The sequence below is a fragment of the Gracilinanus agilis genome, chromosome 5 (assembly GCF_016433145.1).
Source record: "Gracilinanus agilis isolate LMUSP501 chromosome 5, AgileGrace, whole genome shotgun sequence".
Lineage (NCBI taxonomy): Eukaryota > Metazoa > Chordata > Mammalia > Didelphimorphia > Didelphidae > Gracilinanus > Gracilinanus agilis.
In genome coordinates, this window is record NC_058134.1 from 105,147,239 (window position 1) to 105,173,396 (window position 26,158).

The 26,158-nt window shown below is 36.2% G+C and overlaps 1 protein-coding gene across 3 annotated transcripts in view; it reads left to right on the top strand.

The window, feature by feature from the left end:
• The window catches only part of TPK1 (thiamin pyrophosphokinase 1), a 504,980-nt gene extending 479,893 nt beyond the window's left edge, over nt 1-25,087 (top strand). For all 3 annotated transcript variants that reach the window (XM_044679729.1, XM_044679728.1, XM_044679730.1), the window contains one exon: nt 24,696-25,087. In XM_044679729.1, coding sequence (XP_044535664.1) covers nt 24,696-24,826 — 131 coding nt within the window. In that variant the 3' untranslated portion in view covers nt 24,827-25,087. The remainder of the gene's footprint in view (nt 1-24,695) is intronic.
• Nucleotides 25,088-26,158: the final 1,071 nt, after the last annotated feature.

A 26,158-nucleotide genomic window follows, 5' to 3' on the forward strand; every position in this document is an offset into this window, starting at 1 on the left:
AAATTACAAGAAAATTAAGGGAAATATGGGATCAATGCAAACTTTTTATAATACATGAAAAACATCAGTGTTAACATATGATTAGAAAAAGAAGAGGATCAGTCATGCAGTGTTAATGAGAGACCATATCACAGTCTAAAGGTGGACATCAGTCAGCTTTGATATTAAAAAAAAGTAAAGGAAGAGTTCTAGAGTATATGGTGGCTGATCTAACGAATACTGATGGAATCATGAATAAGAATTATGCATGATGAAAAAATATGAAGGGGTTACCCTTTGCTTCAGTAGACACATTAGTGAAATCACAGATCCATCAAAGAATGTTCTTTCTATGTAGTTATAGCCTATGAATATTGGTCTTCCTTGACTGCTTTCTTCTTTATTGTTTCACATCTTTACAGATTTTTTTATATTCCTTGTATTTGACATTCTTAATTGCATATTATTGTACTACAGTTTGTTTAGCTATTCCCAGTCATTGGACTGGTACACTATTATTGCCTTACTTTTAAATGGGAACTTCCATTGTTTCTTTAACCCTAGCTGCTGTAAACTAGTTGGCACAGACAGGAATCTCAACAAATGTAATATTCCTGGTTTAATCAAATTTTTTTTATACTTTCTTATTTCCTATTATGATCTCTTCGCTGTTTTTGAGGTTGGGCAAAGATGGATTCCATTTTATGCTGGGATATATGGCAATCAAATAGAAACCAGATCTTTTTACCTTAAAATTTTAGAGACCACTGACATATGTCATGGTACCAGAGCATGACTCTTATGATTTTTCTTAAGCAATGTGTTTGAAGGTTGAACTACAGGCAATCAATTGCCCTGTTAAAAATTTAATGTCTTTTCCTGCACAGTGTAGCATTATAGTAATTTAGTGGTGCATTAAGCCTCTCTACATTTGAGGGTCATAAGCTTATATCATCTGGTCTGGTTGGTGTCTAATACAGTACCATAATGATGAATATGTTGGTCTTTCATTTCAGCCAGCCTAGGTAGAGAGTGTCCTTTGTTTCTGTTGAGCAAGTTTTTAGTATGGATATAGAAATTAATGGGTAAAAGGCTCAGAATCTAGGGTCTATAAAGATGAGTCAGGATATTTCTGTACAAATAAAGCAAAGGGCTTAAGCATGTGTTAGGTGCTTATTTAAAAAAATAGAAGTTAAAATCATTAAAAACAACTAAGATTTTATCTATGGACTCCAACATAAAAAAGATCAATAGATCACATGGTTTGATGGGGATATGATTGGGGATGTAGACTCTAAAATGATCACCCTATTGCAAATATTAATATGGAAATAGATCTTAATCAATGATATATGTAAAACCCAGTGGAATTGCTTGTTGGCTACAGGAGGGGGGATGGAGGAAGGGAGGGAAAGAACATGAATCATGTAACCATGGAAAAATATTCTAAAATTAAATAAAAATTTTAAAACGATCAAAAGAATGCTTCCTCTGATGCAAGTTGCATCCTTCCCTCACTTTATTTACTAGAAATGAGATCCTCTAACACCCTTCCCACCTCCACCAAAAAAAAAAAAATTATGTGGTAGCTAACCTGATTATGAGCTTGTCTGAACTTGGTTGTACTAATTTTTAGGAAACAGACACCAAATTCATTACTGCACCTGTGCTTTAAGCCTTTTAAGCTCGACTGGAACTGCCAGAGTTTGCACTCCACTAACCTGATTTTGGCAAGCTCAGGGTCACTTCTTTGCCAAGGGGATGGAGTATTGGCAGAAAGGGGGCAAAAAATATACACAAATAAAAGGTTAATGGAATGGGACACTGAGAGAAACACTAAGCCTAGGCCATGATTAAGTGTAAGAGTAATCTTTAAGGGAGGTTTGGTCTTTGTAATGCCCAATAAATAAACAATGCATAAATGTTAGAATTACACCTGTTATTTGAGTATAACAGAGTCTTAATGTGGTAGCAATTACGCCATTTGGAATTTGGGAGAAAATATATTTTTCCATGATAATACTTAGTATCTGGAACAAAAGAAAAAATTTAGCTTTCAAGGGTCAGATTAAAGATAGCTATTAAGTATAAAGAATTATTTAGATCTGGATAGGAGAGCTAAGAACATAGTTATTGCATACTTGAGCTAAATAATAGTTGAAGTAGCATTGAGACAATTTAAAAATTTTTCAATCTTCCCTGAAATGTTTGTGTGATAGAAGCATAGGTTGCATGGAGCATTTGACATGTACACTGTATGATACTTGGGTCAACACGCTAACAAAGCCTACAGGAAGGAAGGGTGCTACTCATTAGTTGCCATATGAAGGTATATAGTATCTTAGCTGTTTACCAGGTGATATTATACATAAACTACCATCTGAGAGTTGCCATTAGATTCAAATATTCAAATATAGTCTCATGCCAATAAGCCACAGAGTTCCAAATGATTAGAAAGTTAAAAAGAAAATAAAAACAAAAAGAGACTCATCTAATTCTAAGTTTAGACTAAAGGATGCAAAAATAGAACTAAAACTATTTCAATGTTAAAGCTATGTTCTGCACACAACTTATAGTTCCCACTCCTCACTTGGACATTCCTTTTACTCTAGTCTAAATGATCATCCCAAGTTCACAGGATGAAAACAATCACCATATTTTGATCACAGATTTTATTTAACATAATGAGAATGAAAAGGAAAAAAGATTCAGTGCTCTATCTAGCCTAATTTCCTAGCAAATATAATTCCAGGTCTTTCCTATTTACCATACCAGTTTTTCTTTTGGGTGTTCTAGAGAAATAGTTCTTAAGGACTTACACCTTCTCTTCTACACCCTGAAAAGGTCATAAGACAGATTAAGAGGATAATTTTTGGTTTCTGAGACCCCATTTTGGGATTGAAACTGTGAACAAATAAAGATAGGAATTCAGACAGGTGCATTGGTCTCCCCACATTTCACCAGACAATGGAGTTTTCTTTTTCTTTTAATGTTTTTCTTTTTTCAGTTACTTGGAGAAGCAATTTTTGACAATTGTTTTTGAATTTTAGAATTTAGATTTTCTCCTATCCTCTTCACCTCCACTTAGGTGATGAATAGTCTTAATATAGATTATACTCATACTTTCATGTAATACATGTTTCTATATTGCTCATGTCCGATAGAAGCACACATCACACATACAAAAGAAATCTCATGAAGGATTTATAGTGGAAGATGGCATATTCTGATCTGTACTCAGATTCTAATAGTTCCTTCATCAGCTATGGATAACATTTTTCTGCATGAGTCCCTTTTGGTTATCTCAGAGACTTGCTTTGCTGGTAATGGTTTAGTCCTTCACATTTGATCATTGCAAAATATTTGTGTACATTGTACTCCTGGTTCTGCTTACTAGTTTGCATCAGTTTATATTAGTCTTTCCAGGTTCTTTTGAACTCATCCTGTTCACTGTATCTCATGGCATAATAGTATTCCATTATGACCATATACCACAACTTGTTTATCTAATCCCCAATTGATGGACAACTCCTCAGTTTCCAATTCTTTGCCACTCTAAAAAGAGCTGCCAAAAATATTTTGGTACAGATAGGTCCTTTTCCCTTATTTCTGATCTCTTCAGGATACAGACACAGTAGTATTGTTGAGCTTTGTTCCATATTGCTTTCCAGAATGATTATACCAATTCATAGTTCCATTAACAGAATATTAGAGTCTCAATTTTTCCTCATCCTTTTCAATATTTATCATTTCTTTCATTGACAATTGCCTGTTCATATCCTTTGACCATTTCTCAATTGGTGAACATTTTGTATTCTTATAAAATTTGACTTGATACACTATATCTTTGAAAAATGAGACTTTTGTTAGAGATATTTGCCATAAATTTTTTCCACAAATTTGTCATTTTCTTTCTAATCTTGGTTCCATGGTTTTATTACTTTAAAACTTTTAAATTTAATGTAATCAAAATTATTCCTTTCATTTTTTGTAATGTTATCTGTCTTGTTTCATCATAAATTCTTCCCTTATCCATAAGTCTGACAGTTAAACTTTTCCATATTCTTCCAGATTATTTTGTTGTTGTTATAGCACATCCAATTCATTAATCTGCTTTTTCTCCAATTTATTAATATAAGCATTAAAAGATATTAATTTCCCTCTAAAACTGCTTTGGCTACATGTTGTCTCCTTGAATAAAATTGATAATTTGTTTTTTAGAATAAGATTATTTAGTTTCCAGTTAACTTTTAGACTTTCTTTTTGCTGCCTTTTGTTGAGTGAAATTTTTATTGAATTATCGTCTGAAAAACTATACATTTAATATTTCTGCTTTTCTGCATTTGGATGTAAGGTTTCTATGCCCAATTTATGTGGTCAGTTTTTGTGAAGGTACCATATACTGCTGAGTAAAAGGTGTATTTCTTTCTATTTCCATTCAGTTTTCTCAAGAGGTCTCTTATATCCAACTTTTCTAAAGTTCTTTTTACCTCCTTCACTTCTTTCTTAATTATTTTTTGGTTGGATTTATCTATTTCTGAAAAGGAAGGTTAAGATCACCCACTAGTAACATTTTACTATCTATTTCCTCCTGTAACTCCTGTAATTTTTCCTTTAGTAATTTGGATGCTATGCCATTTGGTTAATATTGATATTGTTTCAGTGTCTATTGGCAGGTTTCCTTTTTGGCATTGTTGTTCTCTTCTGAGTTCATATTTTGGTCTTCCCTATCACAAAAGTAACTTTTTTTTGTCTTCTCATTTTTCTTGATGTTTTTCCCCCTTCCTGTTACTTTATTCTCTGTGCCTAGGGTAGGTGATGCAGTGTTCCAAGCTTACCAGAGTACTCTTCTCTGGTACTTTGGGCAGGTTCCTCATTTTCCCTCACAATGTGTCTGTCAAGGAGATGACCTTGCTAGCTTGCTCTGAGAGTTTTACAGCTGTTTTATCCAGTTATATTCAGCACCCCATGCTACTAGCTCTCTGTTTTGTGGGCTGGTTTTGTCTCCACTCTGCAGCTTCTCTACCCATGCCAAGTGGACTGGGCTGGGCAGGTTTCCTACTTTGGGCTCCATCATCCCATGTACTCTGCTTCCATGTGTGTGAGCAGGTTACTTCACTGTAATCCTATTTCCCCATTTCTGTTCCTCTGTAGCTCAGGGCTTTGCTGTCATGTTAAAGTAGGTAGATCAGAGTGGTTCCAGTTCTCCCTCCCTGCTTCTCTGTAGCCCCAGGGTTCTGCAGTCAGGTGGGAGTGGATAGGTTATTGTAGTTCCAGTTTCCCCTTTCTGCATAGCCCCAAGGCTCCAGTGCCACTGTGTGAGTTTGTGACTTTCCTGCCTTCTCTATTTGTGTGGAGTGGCTCTGGCTGAGTTCATTCCCATTCTATAGCATCGCTCCCTCTGGCTGAGCTATAGGCTGCTCCCTGATCTTCTGATTCTCATAGATGTGCTTCCTGTGCTACTCTTTCCTCTTAGTCCAGGGAGACATGTTCCTCCAGCTTTCTCTTATTTTGAGGCTATTTATTTTCTTTTGTGTGTGTACATGGAGGGATGGGGGAGCAGAACACCCTTGACTTTGCCATCTTAGCTCTAAGGCTGCAGCTCTAATGATCAGATAATTGAGTTTCCAAAAGCTATAGTTCATTGTCACTGGTCACTCCTCTGCCAGCACCTGCAGCTCCTCCTGATAGTTGTAAGTCACACCTACTGCAAATTCAGGATTCAGACACAGAACTGTATCTACTGCACCACTTATATAACGAGAGAATTTTATAAGGGAGTGCCAATAGGTGATGGTGAGTTCTCTTTTAGACATCATGAGGTTTTTTTTTTAATTTTTATTTTGAATATTTTCCCATAGCTGCATATTTCATGTTCTTTCCCTCTCCCCCAAACCCCTGTAGCCCCCCTTAGCCAACACACAATTCCACTGGGTTTTACATGTGTCATTGATCAAGACCTAATTCCATATTATTGATAGTTGGACTATCATTTAGTTAGACATCATAAGTTTTGAAATGCATATGAGACCTCTTTTGTTAGAAGGTGATTAAATGATGTCAAATGTTACAAAGAGTTCAAGTTTTGAGAAAAGTCTATCAGATTTGGTGAATTAATTAAATTATTGGAAATCAGAACCTCTTGGCCTTTTGAACTCATGAAAGCTGATTTTAAGGTTAGAAGTGTCCATCTCAGCATCACCATTCAGTCACCTATGCTCAGGGAAAGATCAAATGAGAAGAAGCAGCCAGCACCTTGAGGTTCAGTCTTGAACTCACCTAGCCAACACGTGCTCAATGCCACGTAAAACATAATTGTAAAGTGCCAATCTTTCCTCTCACAGAAGGTTGTAAAATGAGTTGTAAGCCACATACATATTCAGGGGGGAGGAAGAGAAGCATAAGAGCACAATTGTCTCTGACTCAATGGGCAAATTCTCTCTGGTGCAGCCCTTCTGCCATCTTGGAAACCAAGGGATTGTTGCATCATTCCAAAGTCTTCCAGTCCTAAGCACACACATCTCTGTAATTAGTCCAGGAGACACCAGCTCAAGCCCTATGAGATACTAAGGAAGAAATTGAGGCTCAGGGGAAGTAATTACTTAGAAAGCTAAGTCATTAGTAGAATCAGTATTTGAACCTCTCTACTGCTTATGTGCCAAGTTAAGTGGCAATTACTAAGAATAGGTTATTGAAAAATAAGGTGCTAATGGTGCAACTCAGACAGGTACAAAAAAGTTCAAAAGGAGAAACTCAGTTTGGACTCATATTGTCAGGAAAGGCTTCATGGAGAAGCTGGGACTTTGGTTCCATCTCAAGTTAATAAATGAAAAATCTTCAAAGATAGATGGTAAATATATGCTCAGGCAGAGAGGATAGATTTGAGCAGTGGAGTGCAAGTGGGAGGGTACCGATTCTAGGCATCTGGACTGAAAGAGTAAGCAAAAAATCAAAGGTAGTTTATTTTCAGTAATGGGACTCATTGAGATATTCATTCAGTATATTGCCAACTGCTCCCAATATAAAATACCATCACTATATATCAATAGGAAAAAAATTGAGGAAGAAAACAGGTCTTGATGATATATACACTTAAAATGAAATATATTAAGAACAAGCAAACTTCTGTTTTATGATCTTGTGAACACAGACTAAAGCAATGGTTTATTACCTCTGATATCAACAAATCAGAGCTATTAATATCAATAAACATGATCTAAATCAGATGCTGCATTTTCAAAAAGACAGGGGTCATATTGTCAGCAAGAAATATTCATTCTAAAAGAAATGCCAAATGATCCTTCATGACTTGATTGATGGCAAACATCTACTTTCCACTTCTCTGTTATATTAATTATCTGTTGAGGTCAGGAGAAGTCATATTGACCACCAGAATCGAATTTTCCCATTATGTACCTTTTGCAACTTTTTGAATGCTTATTATGATCTGTGCACTTGTGTACATGTTGAGGACGTGTTTTTGATGCACATATTGGCATAAATGTACAACACAGCCTTGAAAGAACAATACCGTGCAAAGCAAGAGTAGGAGAGGTGAATCGAGATGAAAAAGATTTCATTCATATAAATAGGAACTTATGCTAGAGATCTCTGCCCGCTGTCCTCAAACTCACAAGTGGAAATCTGGGATGAGCGAGCCTCCCCCAAATCCCCAGAAAGCAAATTATATCTGTTTTGATATAATTGGTTTACTTTGTGATCTATTGCATTTTATTTTACTTAAAATTATTCTGAGGAGTACATAAACTTTACCTGACTGGCCAATGGGTCTGTGACACAAAAAAATATTAAGAATCCCTGCTGCTCGGGGTGAGTGTGCAGCTTCACTTCATATTTGTTGCCATGTCTAGAACAGTGATAAAGAAGAAGAAACATAGTTTTTAAAAGCTGGGTTTGGATATCCCCTTTCCTATTATGATTCACCCATAGAATATTAATGAAGATGACTGAGCCAATGTACCATGAAGACATACGAATTCTAGAATGTTAGTGAAAATCTTAAAATGTCAAAGTTATAGAGGAACTCAGGTCATTTACTGTAACTATCTCATTTTATACCTAAGAACACAAATTCAGAGAGGGATACGGTCTAAGATTGCCCAGTTACCAGTTACCAAGTGGGACTAAACCTAACTATCTGATTTTTCCCCCACTTTATTATAGTAAAATCCTCATTGGCTAAGCAGACTTGGAGTCATTCAACTTTTGGGAGAAGCAGAGAGGAAAGCAAGTTCCATTTATTATGATGAATAAAAAAGAAACAATCATTTTAGAGAAAGCCAACCCCCATTCCCTGAACATCAATCAATCAGTATTTATTAAGCAACTTATAGATGCCAGGCCCTGTGTCATAGATATAAGAGAGGCAAAAGATAGTCCCTACCTTCAAGGACCTTCTGATTTAATGTCCTTATTGCCAATGGTATGAATATTAGTCAAGCTTACACATTTATAATGTTTTCTTATAGAACAAAGTCTTCTGCCTCACTGCCTATAATCATTATAAGCCAGTCACATTTGACTGGTTTTTTTTTTCCTTAACATCAATAGGCCTCCTTTTTTAAAAAGTAGCTTTAATAGCTCTAATTGCAATAATGGAAATGTGAAAAGAGTCTACTAATGACCCAATGCATTAGCGCTCTTAACATAAAGAAGTAATAAAGTTTGTGTTTGTTTTAAAAAGCCTGAACATTTGATGGTAATCATGGAGGACATTTTCTAACTGGTATAATTGGCTTTGATTCCTCTAAATAATGGTCTTCAATTGGGCTAATTGTTTTTCGGACATCAGGCTGAGTCACAACATGGAATGGAACAAAAAGTAAGAATAATTGAACCTCAGAAGGTTTCTGATGACTTCTAACTTCAGTCCAAGGGCAGGGAAACTGTGACTTCTCAGAAGGATAAAGATAGCTGCAGCCACTTTTCAAAGAGAAGTAGAATAACCCATCCTCAGTCAGCCGAGTTCAAAAAAAGATTAGTTGTCAGGAGAAAGAGGTGATGAGTACTCACCTTGTGAGGTGTCTTTGGCAGATCACTGTTTTTCCAGGGAGAAAGCAGAGTAAAAACTTGCCACTTTCTATAGATAAAGCTGGATAAGAAAACTGAGTGGTTCCCCAGTAATTCATGGCATGCATAACAATGACTGAGAAAGTCTGTTCTTATCATTTCCACATTGACACTAAGAAAACCAAGTAGATAACAGGATAACTTTCAGAGCTGCATAACAACTTAGGGAGTCAGGCTGGAAGTCCTTGGAGAGCCCCAACAGAGTGACAGGGTACTCTTCTAAGATGGGACATTGCAGTGCTTGGCACTTCTCAACACCTCCATTCTTTTCCTAAGGGATACATACACACACACACACACACACACACACACACACACACACACACACACATATTCATTCCAAGTTGGAATAAGTGTAATACATATTTCATAGACTACGTCTTTCTGTTTTTGTCAGTATTTATATGATGAAAGTCCCTTGTCTAAGTTTTTTTTTTTCTGTCGAATTCACAGGATTATCATTTTAAAACTAGAAAGGATCAAAAAAGTCATCTAACCCCTTTCTTTGGCAGGTCAGGACACTGAAGCTCATGGGTTAAATGTTTTGCCCACGTTCATAGAGTGATAGTCTGGATTTGAACCTAGGTTATATGACTTTAAATACAGTACCATTTCCATTGCTCCAGTGATCACCAATATCACCATTGCTTCTAGGAAGGGTATGATGATTGACTGCTCTTTGAATAATCATTCTTTTTTAAAAAAAAACTCTTTCCATCTTAGAATCAGCACTGTATATTGAGTGGTAAGGGCTAGGTAATAGGGGTTAAGTGACTTGCCCATGGTTACACAGCTAGGATTGTCTGAGTCCAGATTTGAACCTAGGTCTGGTTCTCAATCCACTGAGTTACTTAGCTGCCTCCCCTTTTTGGGGGGGAAGAAAGCGGGGAATTACCATTCTTGTGACTCCTCCAGATACTTCTCTGGCCACCACTTTACTATATGTGTTGCCTTCTCCTATTAAAATGTAAGTTCTTAAAGAGTAATGACTGAATCACTCTTTATATTTGTGTCCTCTTTGTCTTGGTATGCCTAGTGCCTGGTGCTGAATAAAAATTTAACGAATATTTTTTCATTCCCTTCTACTTTCCAGTGTAGGCTTAGAATAACAACAATAACAATAGTTAAGTTATACAGATTCATTTTGGAAAAGAGAGGTTTGTGATGACAATTCAGGACCAGTTCCCTCCCAACCAAAAGTACTGAGTTAAACTTAAGGAGCTAAAAACTTGGTGGACAAACTAAATTATGCCCAGAAATGGTGGTCCATGCAAAACATAACTATATCACTGGAGTATGTAAAAATTTAACATCAACTAAGGAGCTAGCAAGGAAGAATTAACCTGGTAGTAAGAACGATACATTCCATCAAAGGTTTTCTGTCTTTCATAAATTGACAAATAGCAAATGCCTGCACTACATACACAAACCTCAAAATATCCTGGAGAGTTTAGAAAATAAACTGATGTAGCAGTAGACCATTATCACAGATAGGACTGGACCTTCTTAGATGGATCATGTAACCATAAAACCTTAAGAACATTTTAAATCATTTCTGTATCATATATCAAATGCTAAATTATATGATATAAAAAGCTTTCAAAAAACAGATCTAGTGGCGGAAATACAAATCAAGTGGGGAAAAAGTACATACCATCCCTATTATTGTGACTCTTCACTGCAGTTTAACCAAGAGTTCTTTCAAGGAATCCATGGAGGGTGAACTTGCATCCTAAAACTTGTAGTCAGTTACAAAACCAGCTATTTTATCCATCTCTGAATGGTCTGTGGAACAATAAGAATGTAAGATTTTTTTGTTGTTTAGTCATTTCAGTCATGCCTCATCACTCATGGTGAGGGTTTTCTTGGCCAAGATATTGGAATGGTTTGCTATTTTCTTTTCCAGTTCATTTTATAGATGAGGAAACTGAGGCAAACAGGGTTAAGGGACTTGCCCAGGTCACACAGCTAGTAAGTGTCTCAGATCAGATTTGAATTCATGGAGATTAGTCTTCCTGATTAAAAGAATTACAGCAAAATATTGACATGCCCAAAACATTTCTAGCTGAATCCCACTGAAAAAAAGAGAGATTAATTATAAAAATGGCACTCATGTAATATTTAAGATATATACATATATATAATGAAATAAATTATTTTGTGCACTTGATCTGCACAATAACCCTGTGAGGTAGATAGTAATAGATATTATCTTGATTTTACAAGTGAGAAAACAGTAGATTTAAGTGTCTTGTACGTAGTCACGAAGGTGATCTGAGAGTAAAATCCAAATTAGATTTTTCCCAGAGTTGTAGACATTCAGTTAACATTTACTCAGTACCTTCTGTCTATTGTGTATACTATGCTAAGTGTTGGGAAGAGCTCCTGCACACAATATAAATGTATGCTGCTGGAGAGAAATGAGGAGTAAATAATTAAATACAAATTAATATAGTTAGGGAAAGGTCCCCACATTCTACATAGTAGACTGTGTGTAGGCAGTAGCATTTGTGGGGAAAAATGCTTTCTAGCCCTAAATCCTATGAACTTTGGACATGTATAGTCCTTCTTTGAGACAGTAAATAATGACTTCTACTCTGTAAGCGGTCACCTTCTGACCTGAACAAGTTAATGGAACTTCCTAGCCTAGATCACTGTAATTCCCAGGACATAAGCAATGCCCCTTGATGGAGTCCTTGAGAATCATCAAAAAAGAGGATATTAAATGCTCACCTAGATGCTGTATCAAGCAAGTTCATCAGATTCCATCCCTTCCCAATGAGAGCTTAAATCTTAAAACAAATAATCCAATTCATCCATCTAGCCTCTGTCAGTACTCTACTTCAAACATTCCCCAAAGCCCAGACTCAGTCTTCTTTTTCTTTTTTTAAACCTCCAGAAAGATCCCCTAACCTCCCAACAATAATACTAAGTACTAGTTGGCACCCTTTGTTATTGTTGTAATTAAGAAGAAATGTTCCGCTCTAAGAGCAGCCTGCATATTGACAGACTATATGGTAATATGACTCGAGTGGCACAAATATTTTCAGCCTTGGGCAAATTTGTCTTTGCTACAGAACAGTATGTTGGGATATCAAAAGCAGTGGATTCAAAGACCTTGGGTTCAAGTAGAACTCTGCTCCTTATTGTCTATGAAATAGACATAACTTCCACCACTGTTGTGAAGAAAGTGTGTCTTTTTAATCTGATGGATTAAATTGTAGAAATTAAATTAAATTATATTATAAATTAAATTATAAAAATCTGAATTATTATTTTCAGCATCCTACCTCCCCATTCTTGCTTCATCATATCCTTCATCTCCCCTTTATCCCTGGATCTGTCTCTCATTCTTGCTCTCAGTGAGTGGCCATCTCCTGTTTTCCCCTCCCAAAGGCTTTGTCATGACAAATTCCAAGGTAGCGCTAGCAAAAGTGCAGTTTATAGGGGATTCTGGAAGAAAGACTTGGAAAGTCAGCATTGAAAATAATGAAGCTATGACGGTGGAATCAACTACATGGAGCAAAATCGGCATTTGGAGAAGTGAGAGCAGAGGTTCTCTGCCTATTTATAAGGACAGACCTAAGCATCCCCCCCGAACCCAACACTGCATTTTATCTTGTACTTATTTAACTCGATCATGTAATATTGTGTCGTGCAGTTGGAGTGTAAGCTCTCAGGAGGCAGGACCAGAATCTCTCTTTTAAGTTTTGTGTCACCTTCAGGACCTGGCAGAGTGTTGTATACAATGTAGATAGAATTGTTTCTTAGATTGTAATAAAGGTTCATTGATAAATGATCGCAGTAGCTGAGAGAAATATGTGCAGAAGTCTTGTCCTAACATTTAACCATTCCTCTAAACTGCATCTGTTCCCATTTTAAGCCCTAGTTTCCATAGGATATTCTTGCAACTTATATATAGTAGGGACTTAAAAATACTTATTGAATTGACTCTCCTACTAAGGCACTGCTTAGAGACTGAACAAGTGGCCTCACATTCAATCACCTCCCTAGGAAAGTGAACTCCTTAGGGTCTGTGCAGAGAATAATGAAGATGAGGTAAGTTAGCTATCAAAGGCAGCCAACTCTTGCTCTATAGACCAAACTTTCAAGGGGCCAATAGAGTTAAATTTCAAATTCTATGGAAAGTCTTTGGGACATCACTAATGTAATATTCATTCTAATAGAACAAAATATCCAACTCTCCCCTTGGTGGGGAAAAGCAGCTGGAAGTAATGCCTCAGAGATGAAAAATGCCTTAATACAAACTTATTGTTATAAATATTCACTGAAACTTAATATCAACTTATTATTATAAATATTCACTGAGACCCACATTCTAATTTTTTAAAGCATGCATTGTTTCCTCCAGACACCATCATATACTACCTGTAATTCAAGTCAGAGGAGATTTTTCACATTTCAAATATAAAAAAGCAGTTGAATATCACAATCTCAAGTAGTCTTTGGTAACTTGAAGACCCCATTATGTCCAAGCACTGCTTTTTAAAAAATATACCTCCATTTATATGCAGATTTGTTCCCTACCCATGAGATCTCTAAGGTCCCTTTCAACTCTAAGATTCTATGACTTGAGGAAAATGAACTACAAAATAATTATGAGATAGCAAATTGTAATCCATTATTTCATGCTGAATTGTGTTTCAACTTATTGATCTTAATTTTATGTCAGCTTAACACACTCCTTCCAAGTAGGGAAGAGAAAATCACATTCATTACACAAAGCTTTTAAATAATTGTTCGTTTTGGTTATTATGGATCCCCATATTGTCAAAAGTACAGCCTCAAATTCCTTTGCCTAGTAATTTTCAGGAATGGAAAGTACCAAGGTGTGACAATACGTAGTATTTTAAAATAATTAAAGAGAAATTTTAAAAGGATGATAATGACTTTGTTAAGTCATTTAGCAATCATTTATTGGTTATATAGTTTGTGCTCTTAGTTTTTGGTTATTTGTAACCGATATACCTGTACAATAGGACACCAAATTTCTTTATCTTTTCTAGCCTCTCAGACTGATCATAGTAGTTTTTACATTTTACATAGTGGCTAACAAATGTTGATTGAGTGAATAATAGATCTAATTGATTGTGCTGGGCATTGTAAATAGAGAGAAACCATAGCATTCCTACTCCCAAGGAGTTTATAATCTAGTTAACATTTAATGACATTTAATAAGAATAAACATATTCACTGTCCTCTACAATTTCAAAAATACTTTCTGTATGACTCATTGAGACAGTGACTATATCTTACCACTGTTTTTAAAATGTTTTAATTATTTTGTTAAATAGTTTCAATTACACAAGAAAAAATATTTTAATAATTTTTTTAAATTTCAAATTCCAAAAGGAGGGAGAATCCTTGAAGCAATTTGATATTGATTATACATGAGAAGTCATGCAAAACATATTTCAATATAAGCCATGTTGCAAAAGAAAACAGACAAAAAAATTTAAATTTAAGTATGTTTCAGTTTGCAATCAGAGTTCATCAGTTCTCTGAAGACAGATAGCATTTTTTATCATGGGTCCTATGGAATTGTTCTGGGTAGTTGAATTCAGAGTAGCTAAATCTTTCACAATGGATCATCATTACAATATTGTTGCTACTTTGTACAAAGTTCTCCTGGTTTTGCTCTCTTCGCTTTGCATGAGTTCATACAAATCTTTCCAGGTTTTTCTGAAGCCATTCTGCTTGTCACATTGCATTTGTTATAGCACTGCAGTATTCCATAACAATCATATGCCCCAATTTATTCAGCCATTCCCCAGTTGATGGACTTCATCTCAATTTCCAATTCTTTCCTAACACAGAAAGAGCTGCTATAAATATTTTTGTACAAATAGGTCCTTTTCCCTTTTCTATGATTTATTTGGGATAGAAACCTAGTTAGTGGTCTTGTTGTATCAAAAGACATGCACAGTTTTATAACTCTTTGGGGATAATTCTAAATTATTTTCCAGAATTATTGGACTGGTTCATAACTCCAGCAGTGCATGTGTCTCAATTTTTCCACATCCCCTCCAACATTTGTTTTTCCTTTTCTGTCATATTAGCTAATCTAATAGGTGAGAGGTAGTACCTCAGGGTTGTTGTAAGTGGCATGTCTCTAATCAGTAGTGATTCAGAGCATTTTTTTCCATGTAACTATTGATAGTTTTCAGAAGAAGAAATCAAAGCTATCTTGTTCATATACTTTTACCTTTTTTCACCTCAGGGATGGTTATTCTTTTTAGAAATTTGACACAGTTCCCTACATACTTGATAATGAAGACTTTATCAAACAAAACTGCTGCAATATTTCCCCTGTATTCCATCTATTTTTGGCTCCATTAGTTTTGTTTGTGCAAAAGTGTTATAATTTCATAGAATCAAAACTATTTTACTTCCTGTGACCCCCGTCTAGCTATAAATTCTTTCCTTATCCATACCTCTAACAGATACAAGTAAATTAGAGGAGCATGGAAAAATGTATCACCCTTTATATCTAAATCATTTACTCATTTTGTCCTAATCTTGGTATATAGTTGGAAATGTTGGTCTATGCTTGGTTTCTGCCAAACTGCTTTCCAATTTTCCCAGCAATTTTTATCATATAAATTCTTACCCCAAAAGCTTGAATCTTTGGATTTATTAAATTCTTGATTACTATGGTCATTTGTTGTTGTTCTTGTTTGGTTGTGTCCAACTCTAGCACAATGTATAGAATGCTGGGCCTCAAGCCATGAAGACACATCATCTTGAATTCAAATCTGGCCTCAGAAACTTATTTGCTGTATGATCCCAAGCTATTCACTTAACCCTGTTTGTCTAAGTTTCCCCATTTGTAAAATGAGCTGGAGAGGAAATGTAGAAGAAAAATATCTTTGTGATCATGAAGAGTTGGATACTACTAAAAAAACAAGGCGGATGCCTTATTTAAAGGTTTGGATTGAGTCATGCATCAGCATCTTCTGATCGATTGGACAGATTTACTTATTGAGTATCAGTTCCGCCCCCTGGCCATGGTATTCCCCAAAATCACTCTAGTTAAAACATAGCATCCAGATTCAAAGACACAGAAAATTAAATCAAAATTAAAATAAAATTTCTCTAAGAACATAGACTTGTCATTAGACTTGACATCATGTGAACTGGGTTCGAGGCTGAGCTGAACTAGTAAATTAAATACTGCCCATGATGGATCTGGAATTTTAAAATCTAAACCCTTTTTGTTTCTTTATATTTTTAGCCTTGTATTCTGTAAGTGTAATAGGTGTATGAACCCTAATTTCCATTCTTCCGTCCTACACTTAGCTTTCTAAAACTACTTAAACCCTCTAGTTTTCTAGGATTTTGTGGGAAAAGTCCATGTTGACCCACCAATTCTTACTGCTCAGTTTTACATATTATTATTCCTGCTTAACCTTCATCTTCCCAAAAGTCCAGGTCCTCATTCTGCCCTCAGAAGGCAATACCAGTAAATTGCTGTTTTAGTTGTCCTTTATGTATGTGTGTATATGTGTGTGTGTGTGTGTGTGTGTGTGCGTGTGTATAGACACACATAAAGGACTATTTCTCAGTGGCCTCTTTAAGCTCTCTAGACTATAAAGGAAATATGTAGACAAAAAGCTGGTTAACTTTCTTTTTATATACTAAGATAATCTGTCACATGATAACAGTAATATAAAGTGGTTCAAAGATGCATCAGTCTCAGTTTCCTAGATCACAGAGTTGGCCCCAAGAAAAGACATATTCCAGTCCTTTGAGCTAATCTGTAGTAGCAGATTAATGAGCTAATCAACCTGAATCTGTATCTCATTTACACCTATCCACCAAATTGAGACATATGGTCAATTTTACCAAATCTAAAAGCCAAGCTGTAAGAATACAAAGCATTTTTATAAAAAAAAATCAATTCAGAGCTTCCTCCTCGCTTTTATATGATAAGCAAAATATTTTTGAAACATATTTTAAAAGGAATATTTCACAGAACCATGCTTTTTGGGTCCACTACAAATTACTGCTACACAGGAAGCTCCTATTTCCCCCCCAGCTGATTCTCTCATGCAACCTCTTACACTCTATCCCATCCCAGGATTCTACTAAAAAATTAAAGCCATCCTTGGTAAGGTTCTTTACCTTTCTGAACCAACTCTGCACTGTATATACATCCCTTGATTCTGTCTCCTCAAGTTTCCTTTAGGATTTACCCCCTTAAAATTCCTTCTTTCTTCTCATCTTTAATTTCTCTTAATTCACTATTCTCTTCCCTGGATGCTTACAAACATACTTCTCTTTCCCTGCCTTAAAAAAGTTTTACACCTGACCCGGCCATTCCTTAGAACTTTTAAAATTATTATCTCTGTTTCCTAACTAAAATTCTAGAAAGGGTCAATCCTATCATCTCTCATCACCCACCCCAGTCCTTAAATGCCTTGCATTCTGGTTTCCACCATCTTTCAGCCTCTACTGAATGGGTCTCTTAATTGCCAAATCCCAAAACTTTCCTCCATCCTCATGCTATTGGACCTCTCTACATCTTGTGATACAACTGACCACTCTCACTTCCTTGATAAACTCTGCTTCCAAGTATCTGCCTTTTCTGGATTATCACTTCATACCTCCTACCCTGCATTGGGCTTCTTCTTTGACTCCCTTTTTATATATCTCCCTCCCCTCCCTGCCTTTCTCATAATATCCACTATAATGAATTAAGTGATTAATCCTACACAGATGTCTGATACATACATACACACACACACACACTCATCACATCTCTGAATCCAGTCTTCCTGTATTTCTAGCTTTTTACTAGATGTCCCTTAGACATCTCAGATTTAACTTGTCCAAAACAGAAATTCTGCCCATATAAACCAATCACTCTTCTAAGCTTTCCCATTTTTGACCCACCGTCTTTGTGGTGACTCAAATTCATAATTTTGAATTTTTTTTCTCCTTCTCCCATCCTCTATATCTAACCCGTGGTCATATATTAAGCAAATTAAAAAAAAAAAACTTTGCCTTCTGTCTGATTCCAAGAGAAGTAAAGGCTAGGCAGAGGGTGTTAAGTGACTTTCCCAGGGTCACACAGCTAATATTAGGCAATTCTAATCCTACAACTTCTTTCACATTCATCGTTTTCTCCCCTGACCAAGTCACCATCCTAGTTCTGACTCCAGCTATCTTCTCTCATTCTGCATTGAACCACCAAATTGTCTTCCCAAAGTAGAGGTCTGAAATAAGTCACTGCTACTCAAAAATCTTCATTGGCACCCATTAACTCCCAAGCTAAAATATAAACACTCTGGTATCATTCAAGGCCTTCAACTGGCTTTCAGAATCTTTCCTATGGATTCTATTTTCTAGCGGAACCTGTTTGCCAGCTGTTCCCTGAGTTTTCCATCTCCCTGCCTTTTGCATAAGCTGTTCCTCAAATTCATCCCCTTCTCACCTTTGCCTCTTAGAAGGATTTATTTGTTCCATCAAGGAGCAGTTCAAATTTACAAAACCGGCCCTGATTACCTCTAATATAGTGAGTCCTCCTGCCTCAATTACTTTATATTGGCATTTTCCCAGGATAATGAAAACTCTTTTCAGGCAGAGATGATTTCATTTTATTTTTGCTTATCCAATGTCTTTCACGTAGTAGGAACTTAATATAGGAATGCTTTAATTTATTTTTTAAATTTATTTTTAATTTAATTTTTAATCGTGTTTTAAGGTATTCAGATAGAGTCATGGTAAATAAATACTAAAAAACAAGGACACTGTTCTCTTCAAATAGTCCTACTACTACAGATAACCCCTTTTTTTATAAAAGAATTTTGTTTCAACAGAATTCCTTGATTCATATAAATATTTATATGTACCATTACTCAAGACACAAAAATTGTCTTCTTGGTGTCCTACCTATAATGCCATTAGTTCTCTATTATACGTCTTCTTAATCACAGTGCTTAAGAAGTTGGCTGCAGAGAAAAACAGCTTTCATTAATGAATCATGTATTCATTGTCATTGTTTTAACCATCTCTTAGTTTTCACTATACTTTATTTAAAGTAGCGTCTTCAGGGAAATTTCCTAAGAAAGGTAAAAGACTCCCTCTAGTGGTACAGAGGAGAACAATAACTAATTCCTAGAATCCAGAGTTACTTTCATAAAGAGTTGGAAAAGACGTCAGAATTCGTTTGATCTAATCCTCTTATTTTACAAATAAAAGACCTAAGTCAGTGAGGTCGGTCCTTCCCTAATATCACTCGTGTCAGTAGAGGTCAAAGCCAGGAATTGAACTCATGGCCTTAATCTCCAAGTTCATTGTTGGGTTTTTTCCTGTTATACCAACACTCTTTTATTATAGAATTGCAGCTTTAGATCTAGAAGGGATCTTAGAGGAAATCTAATTTGGTTTACAAATGAAGAAACTGAGAATCTAGAGAGATTACGTGACTTGCTTTGGTTTACACTGCCAGTAAGTGTCTTCCTGGCCCCATATCCAACAAAATTTCTATTGTGCCCCCTAAAAATTTATTCAGTACACATTTATTAACCATCTACTTTGTGCAGTTCACTATTCTAGTTTAGGAGTAATAAGTTTTTATACTATAAAGGAGATGGTTAATTTAAGAAATGTTAAGAAATAGTTTTTGTTGTTGTTGTTGTTGTTGTTGCTCACTTGTTTTCAGTTGTATACAACTCTAAATTACCCCATTTGGGGTTTTCTTGGCAGAGATACTGGTATGTTTTACTACTTCCTTCCCCAGGTCATTTTGCAGATGAGGAACTAAAGCAAACCAGATTAAGTGATCATACAAGGTCATTGGAACTCAGAAAGATGGGTCTTACTGATTCCAAGCCCAGTTCTCTATCTACTGCACCAGCTGGCTGCCAAAACTAGTTATAACACCTTGTAATCTGCACTCATAAGCCAAGAAACTAGAACTGGACAGTGGGAATCAACTAGTTAATTATTAAAAAATTTAAATATAGGAAGGTTTCTAGTGCTTCTGAGTAAGTGACGGTGGCCTTACAGATGACTGATATTGAAGATGTGAGAATAATAAACATCTCAAAGTTGACAGGACCCACAAAAGTCACCTAGGCTAAACTTTGCCAGAAGCATAACATCCTCTTCAGTCTTTGACAAATGATCTGGCTGTGACTGGAAACCTCCAGTGATGGATAACTCATGCTCTTCTTTCTTTCTTTCTTTCTTTCTTTCTTTCTTTCTTTCTTTCTTTCTTTCTTTCTTTCTTTCTTTCTGTTTGTTTGTTTTCTTTCTTTTTTCTTCTTTTCTTCCTTCTTTCTTCCTTTCTTCCTTTGTTTCTTTTTCCTTCTTTCTTCCTTTGTTTCTTTTTCTTCTTTCTTCTTTGTTCCTTTGTTTCTTTTTTCTTCTCTCTCTCTCTCTCTCTCTCTCTCTCTCTCTCTTTCTTTCTTTTTATATTGCCATGAAGCTTTTCTTTATTTGTGGCTGAAATTTGCCTTCCTATGATTTATATTCAATAATCCTAGTTCTGTCTACTAGGACCAATGAAACTAAGTCTTAGCCTTTCACATGACTAGCTAGCAAATATTTGAGGATTGTGATACTGTTTCTCCTAAATTTTCTTTTATTTTTTTTTTAAACCTTTTTTGTCTTAGTAACAATTCTAAGACAAAAGGGCATGGGCTTGACAAACAGGGTTAAGTGACATGCCCTGAGTCACACAGCTCATAAATGTCCAAATTTGAGCCCAAGTCTGTCTTTTTATCCACTGTGCCACCTACCTGCCTCTCTACATTTTGTCTTCTCTAGGTGAATCATACTCCCTGGTTCCTTAAAACAGTCTTTCTAAGGCATAGTTTTGAATTTCCACCATATCTTGTCCTTTCTAAAGCATGGCACCCAAAACACAAAGTGGACATATGTACCATCACCCAGATAGAAGAAGTACTTCAGTTAACCAGTTAAAAATCAGAGTATCCTTTATGATTCAGAGCTGGAAGGAAATAGATTACTGAATCTAATCTCCTCTTTTTGCAGATAGGGAAACTGAGACTGAAAGTAACTTAACTTGGGCCATGCAGATAGTATATAGTAGATCTAGGCTTTCTAATAGCAGGATCTAGTTCTCTTTTCAGACCCATAGACTCATAGGTATTTAACCACTAAGAGAATTAATGGGTGCTAGTTATATATTTAAAAAATAAAAAGATGAAGCGAACTCTATTTCTTTAACTATTTCAAAAACTGAAATTTATAAGTCAAAGAGGTTCTTTAACTTTTAATTTCCAAATTAGTGTACTGAAATCTCAGAGCAATGATAGAAAATTGGAGAGGGATGAAGAATTTTTTTTTACAATTGTTTTTTACAATTTTTAGTGCCACTGATATTATTTATGTTATACAGCTAGGAAAAACATAAAGGCTTGCTTCAGGAGGACTTGCAGTTTTTCATTTTCCTCCTTTCCTAGAAGCGGCACTAAATTGGAAAAAAATAAGAATAGCCTGGGATAGGACTTTAATGCTCCCCTCTCTCTTACCACTTCCCCATTTAAAATTCAAAATCCCAGGAGAATGTGGAAATAATCATGAAGGAGTAGAAAAAGGGAAAACAAAAAGAATGTAACTGATTGTAGTGGAAAGATGACTGGAAATGGAAGCTGGTAGACACTTGGATTCAAGGTTAGCTTTTGGTGACCTTGAGGAAGCTAAGTAAGCTCTCTGAACCTCAGTTTACATATCTGTAAAAGCAAGATAAGAATATCTGTTATTATACTTACCTCACTTGTATATTGTGACAATCAGATTAGATGTATTTGTGAAGTGCTTTTCATACTCTAATGAGCTATTTATATATGCCCCAAGGCCCTTTTTCTATACATAAACTCTATAAATGTCAGGTTTCATTGTCCCTTCTGCCAAAGATGGTAGAGGTAATTCTGCTATGAACCAGTTTTATGACCTTGGATAAATTGCCTTTACCTCACACAGAATGTACTACTTGGAAGGGTCCTTATAGGAGACCTAGTCCAACCCTCTGCCTGGCCAAAAATTTGCTCTCTCAGCTAGTAACCATCCAGCTTTTGCTTGGCCACCCCTACTGAGGTTGACCCATACTCTTGTAGGTAGCCCTTTGGTCTTTGGATCATTCTTATTGTTAGGAAGTTTGAGCCAAAGTAATAGTGGTTTCTATAGCACCTTCAGTTTTGCAAAGAACTTTACATATATTATAATTTGATCCTCACAACAACCTTGTCAGGTGGGAGCCATTATGATTCTCATTTTATAAGTGAGCAAAATATGGCGGGGGTAGGGAGGGGATTGGGGGCTGGTACTCCCTGACTTCCCTAGTCACAAAGCTAGTAATTGTCAGAAAGCAAATTTTAATTCAGATCCTTCCTGACTCCGAATCAGGCACACCAATCTCAACCACCATGTCACCTAGCAAAATCTTCCTCACTGCTACTGCCTCAGAGGCATTTATTACTCAGTTTTGACCTCTGGAGTACAGCAGAACAAGTTGAATCCCTCTTTCACATGACAGCCCTTCCACATGCCACCCTTCCTTCCATGTCTTTTCTTCTCCAAATTAAATCTCTCTTTTTTCAAATGACCTTCACACAGGCTACACTCTCTCTCTGGGATACCTAATCAGCTCTGGTGGGTTGATTACCAAGTTGATATATCCAGCCTAGATTCTGCTCTGGGTTCTAATCATTCCCAACTGGCTATTCAATATTCACATCTAGATGTCACATAGGCTCTTCAAACATGTCCAAGAGGAAACTTGGCATCCTTCTCTTCAAGCTCCCTCTCTTGTTTACTTCTCTATTTCTTTAGAGGCCACCATCTTTCCTCCAGCTCAGGTTCACAACTTTGAAAATTCCCTGATAGTGAAAAGAAAAGGTAAGAGATAGGTTAGGCAAGATCAATAGGACCTGACAATTAAATATGGTGCACTGAATAGAGCCAAGGGTCAGGAAGACCTAAGTTCAAACCCAGTCTCAGATACTTACTAGCTGTGTAACCTCTGGAAAAGCAGCTTAACCTGTGTTTTGGTTTCTTTATCTATAAAATGGGAGTAGTAGTGCATCTCCTAGATTTATTGTGAGGCTCAAATGGAGTAATATATATACATATATATATATATATATATATATATATATATATAAGTGCTTTGTAAACCCTAAAGCTCAATATAAATGCTAGTTGTTGTTGTTGTTATCCAGCAGATATTGACTACAAGTTCAATTCAATTCAATAAACTTATTAAACAGCTAATATAAGCCAAGTACTGTGCTAATGGCTGGGATCTTGGGGGTGAGGGAAAGGGAAAATTCAAAGACAACTCCAAGTTAATGAGCTTTAGTGACTAGGAATTTCAATCATGAAGAATATTGAAGAAAGAATTTGTCTAGGTGCAAGCTGTTCCAAATCAGGGGTTCTTAATGTTGTGTGTGAATTCCCTTTTTTTATACTATTTTGATAAACTATATTTCAATATAATCGGTTTCTTTTGTAAACCTATGCATTTTATTTTATGTTCTTAAATAAATTTTTCTGACTGTCAGAAGTTTCCATGACACAGAAAAGGTGAAGAATCCTTGATCTAAATAAGAATCTCATTGATGTGATTTTGATTAATAACTATATGAAACCAAGAAATCCCCCATGGTATCATTCACTTGAGTATTATAGCTGACAATTAATTCCTGCTCAAATATAGATTTATTTTTAAAGTGTTTATAAAAAGCTACCCAGGTTGGCTATCGTCAGAGTCCCTAATTGAGAGATGGTAACAAATAAATAGATTTTGTATCAAGACAGACTTGGGTTCAAAGAACACCACTAACATTTATTGATTCTGTGACCCTCAACAAGTTGGTGCTCTCCCTCCCTGCTCTTCTATCTCCTGGCTCCATGCCTGCTGCCCTTCCTCACTTCTGCCTCTCTCCACTCAAGTGGAAGCTCAGATGCTGAACACACCTCCTATACAAGTCATTTCCTGATTCCCACTAGTAATTCCCCCCAAGCCAAACCAAATCAAATTGTACATATTTGCATACATCTCTGTATGAAGGCAGCTAGGTGGTACAATGGATAAAGTACGGGACCTGGAGTCAGAAAGACTCATCTTCCTGAGTTCAAATCTGGCCTCAGACATTTATTAGCTGTGTGACCTTGAGCAAGTCACTCAACCCTGTTTGCCTTAGTTGCTCGTCTATAAAATAAGCTTAGAGGAGGACATATTAAACCCCTCCAGTATCTTTGCCAAGAAAACTCCAAATAGGGTCCCAGAAAGTCAGACCCTATCAAAAAACCACTACACAACAACTGAAATATCTATATACTCATCTGTATCAATGTTGCTTTGCCAAAGTAGAATATGGGCTTCTGGAAGACAGAGACTATTTTCATTTTTGTCATAGAAGGTGCTTAGTAAATATTTACTTTAACTGCTTTAACCTTTCTGAGACTCAGTTTCCTCATCTGCAAAATTGGGATTATTTTTATAGTGCTTTCCTCATTGGGTTCTAATAAGGGAAAACATGGTTAAATGAGAAAATGTAAGTAAAAATGCTCTATAAATATTAGCTGTCATAATTTGCTCAAGTCCTTTTTCTCTTGTTCTTTGCTCACAGCCAATGATGTACTCATGTTCGGAACACTAGTCAGCACTTCAAATACCTATGATGGCTCTGGAGTTGTGACCGTGGAAACAGATCATCCACTCATCTGGACCATGGGCATCAAAAATGAACCCAGAGAATGACACTCTAAACTCCCTCCCTGCCTTCTCTAATTTGCTTATGACTGAGGGAAAAAAACAAAGAACAGAAGAAATACATCTGGATCAGACCACTAATATAAGCCATGAAGAGAAAGGGTGGCTAGTTGTTTTTTTGTTTTGTTTTTTTAATCATTGTTTTTTGCCATTTAGGCTATAACATTTTAAAGGAGAAATTCTAATTTTTAAAGTAAGGGAAAATTAATGGCTAGTTTCAGGTAATCAAACAAAGTCGATTACTTTTTTTAAAAAACATAAACATAAATGGACAAATCCTTCTAAAAATTCAGATCTGAATATTGACAGTAGAACCCCTCCCTTTAAAGTCCCTAACAGGTTTCTCAGGAAACTCTCAGGTCCTATCCCCAAGCTTCCACCAAAGTACATTTCTGTTGTCTGCTGCCCACTTATCTCATTGCACTAAGCTGCAAAGTCTTAAGATCAGAACTTCCTAATTTGCCTCTATGCTTCTGGCAAAAACCTATTCTCAAATCACTGATAAGCGCTGTAGCCCTCATTGTTATCCATAGAGATTGGACAAAATTCAATCACCTAAAGTATCAAATCAGAATGGGCAGCTAGAGGGTGCAGTGGATAGAGTGCCAGGCCAGTAGCCATGAAAACTCATCTTCCTGGATTCAAAGGTACCTTGGGCAAGCCACTTAACCGCATTTGCCTCAGTTTCCTCATCTATAAAATGAGCGGAAGAAGGAAATGGCAAACCATTGCAGCATTTTTGCCAAGCAAACCCCAAATGGAGTCAGTCGCAAAGAGTCAGATATAACTGGAAAAAAAAGACCGAAAATTAAACAGAATTAATCCTCCAAGTCTTTGGCAAGAAGATTTACCAAAGATAAATTTGTATACCAAGGGACCCTGTTTGATCATTCCTTGCCCAAATCCAGTTTCTTAACCTACGTATGGATAGCCATTATCATTACCCCATTAGGGTTTCTGCCCCAAAGATTCCCAAAATACAGGTAGTGGCTATTTTAACAAACTCTGCATAGAAAAAATTAATAGGAGGGGGTGAATGTCTTAATACCTTCCTAACTAAGAAACAGTTTTCCCCATAAATGAAACACTTTGTCCAATTTCCAAGGTACTAAGTTCAACAGTCAAGGAATATACAAGCAAATATGCAGGCTGTGATCATGTCATCCCTGACACCCAGCTCAGATCACCAACCTCAGGTACTGAAAAGTTGTGAAAGTTTCTTCTGTAAAGAGACTTTACTTATTATTTCCTCATCATGCACAACCATGACTGTCGTGCTTAATAAGCTGAGCATTGATACACCAACAACTTTAGGGTCAT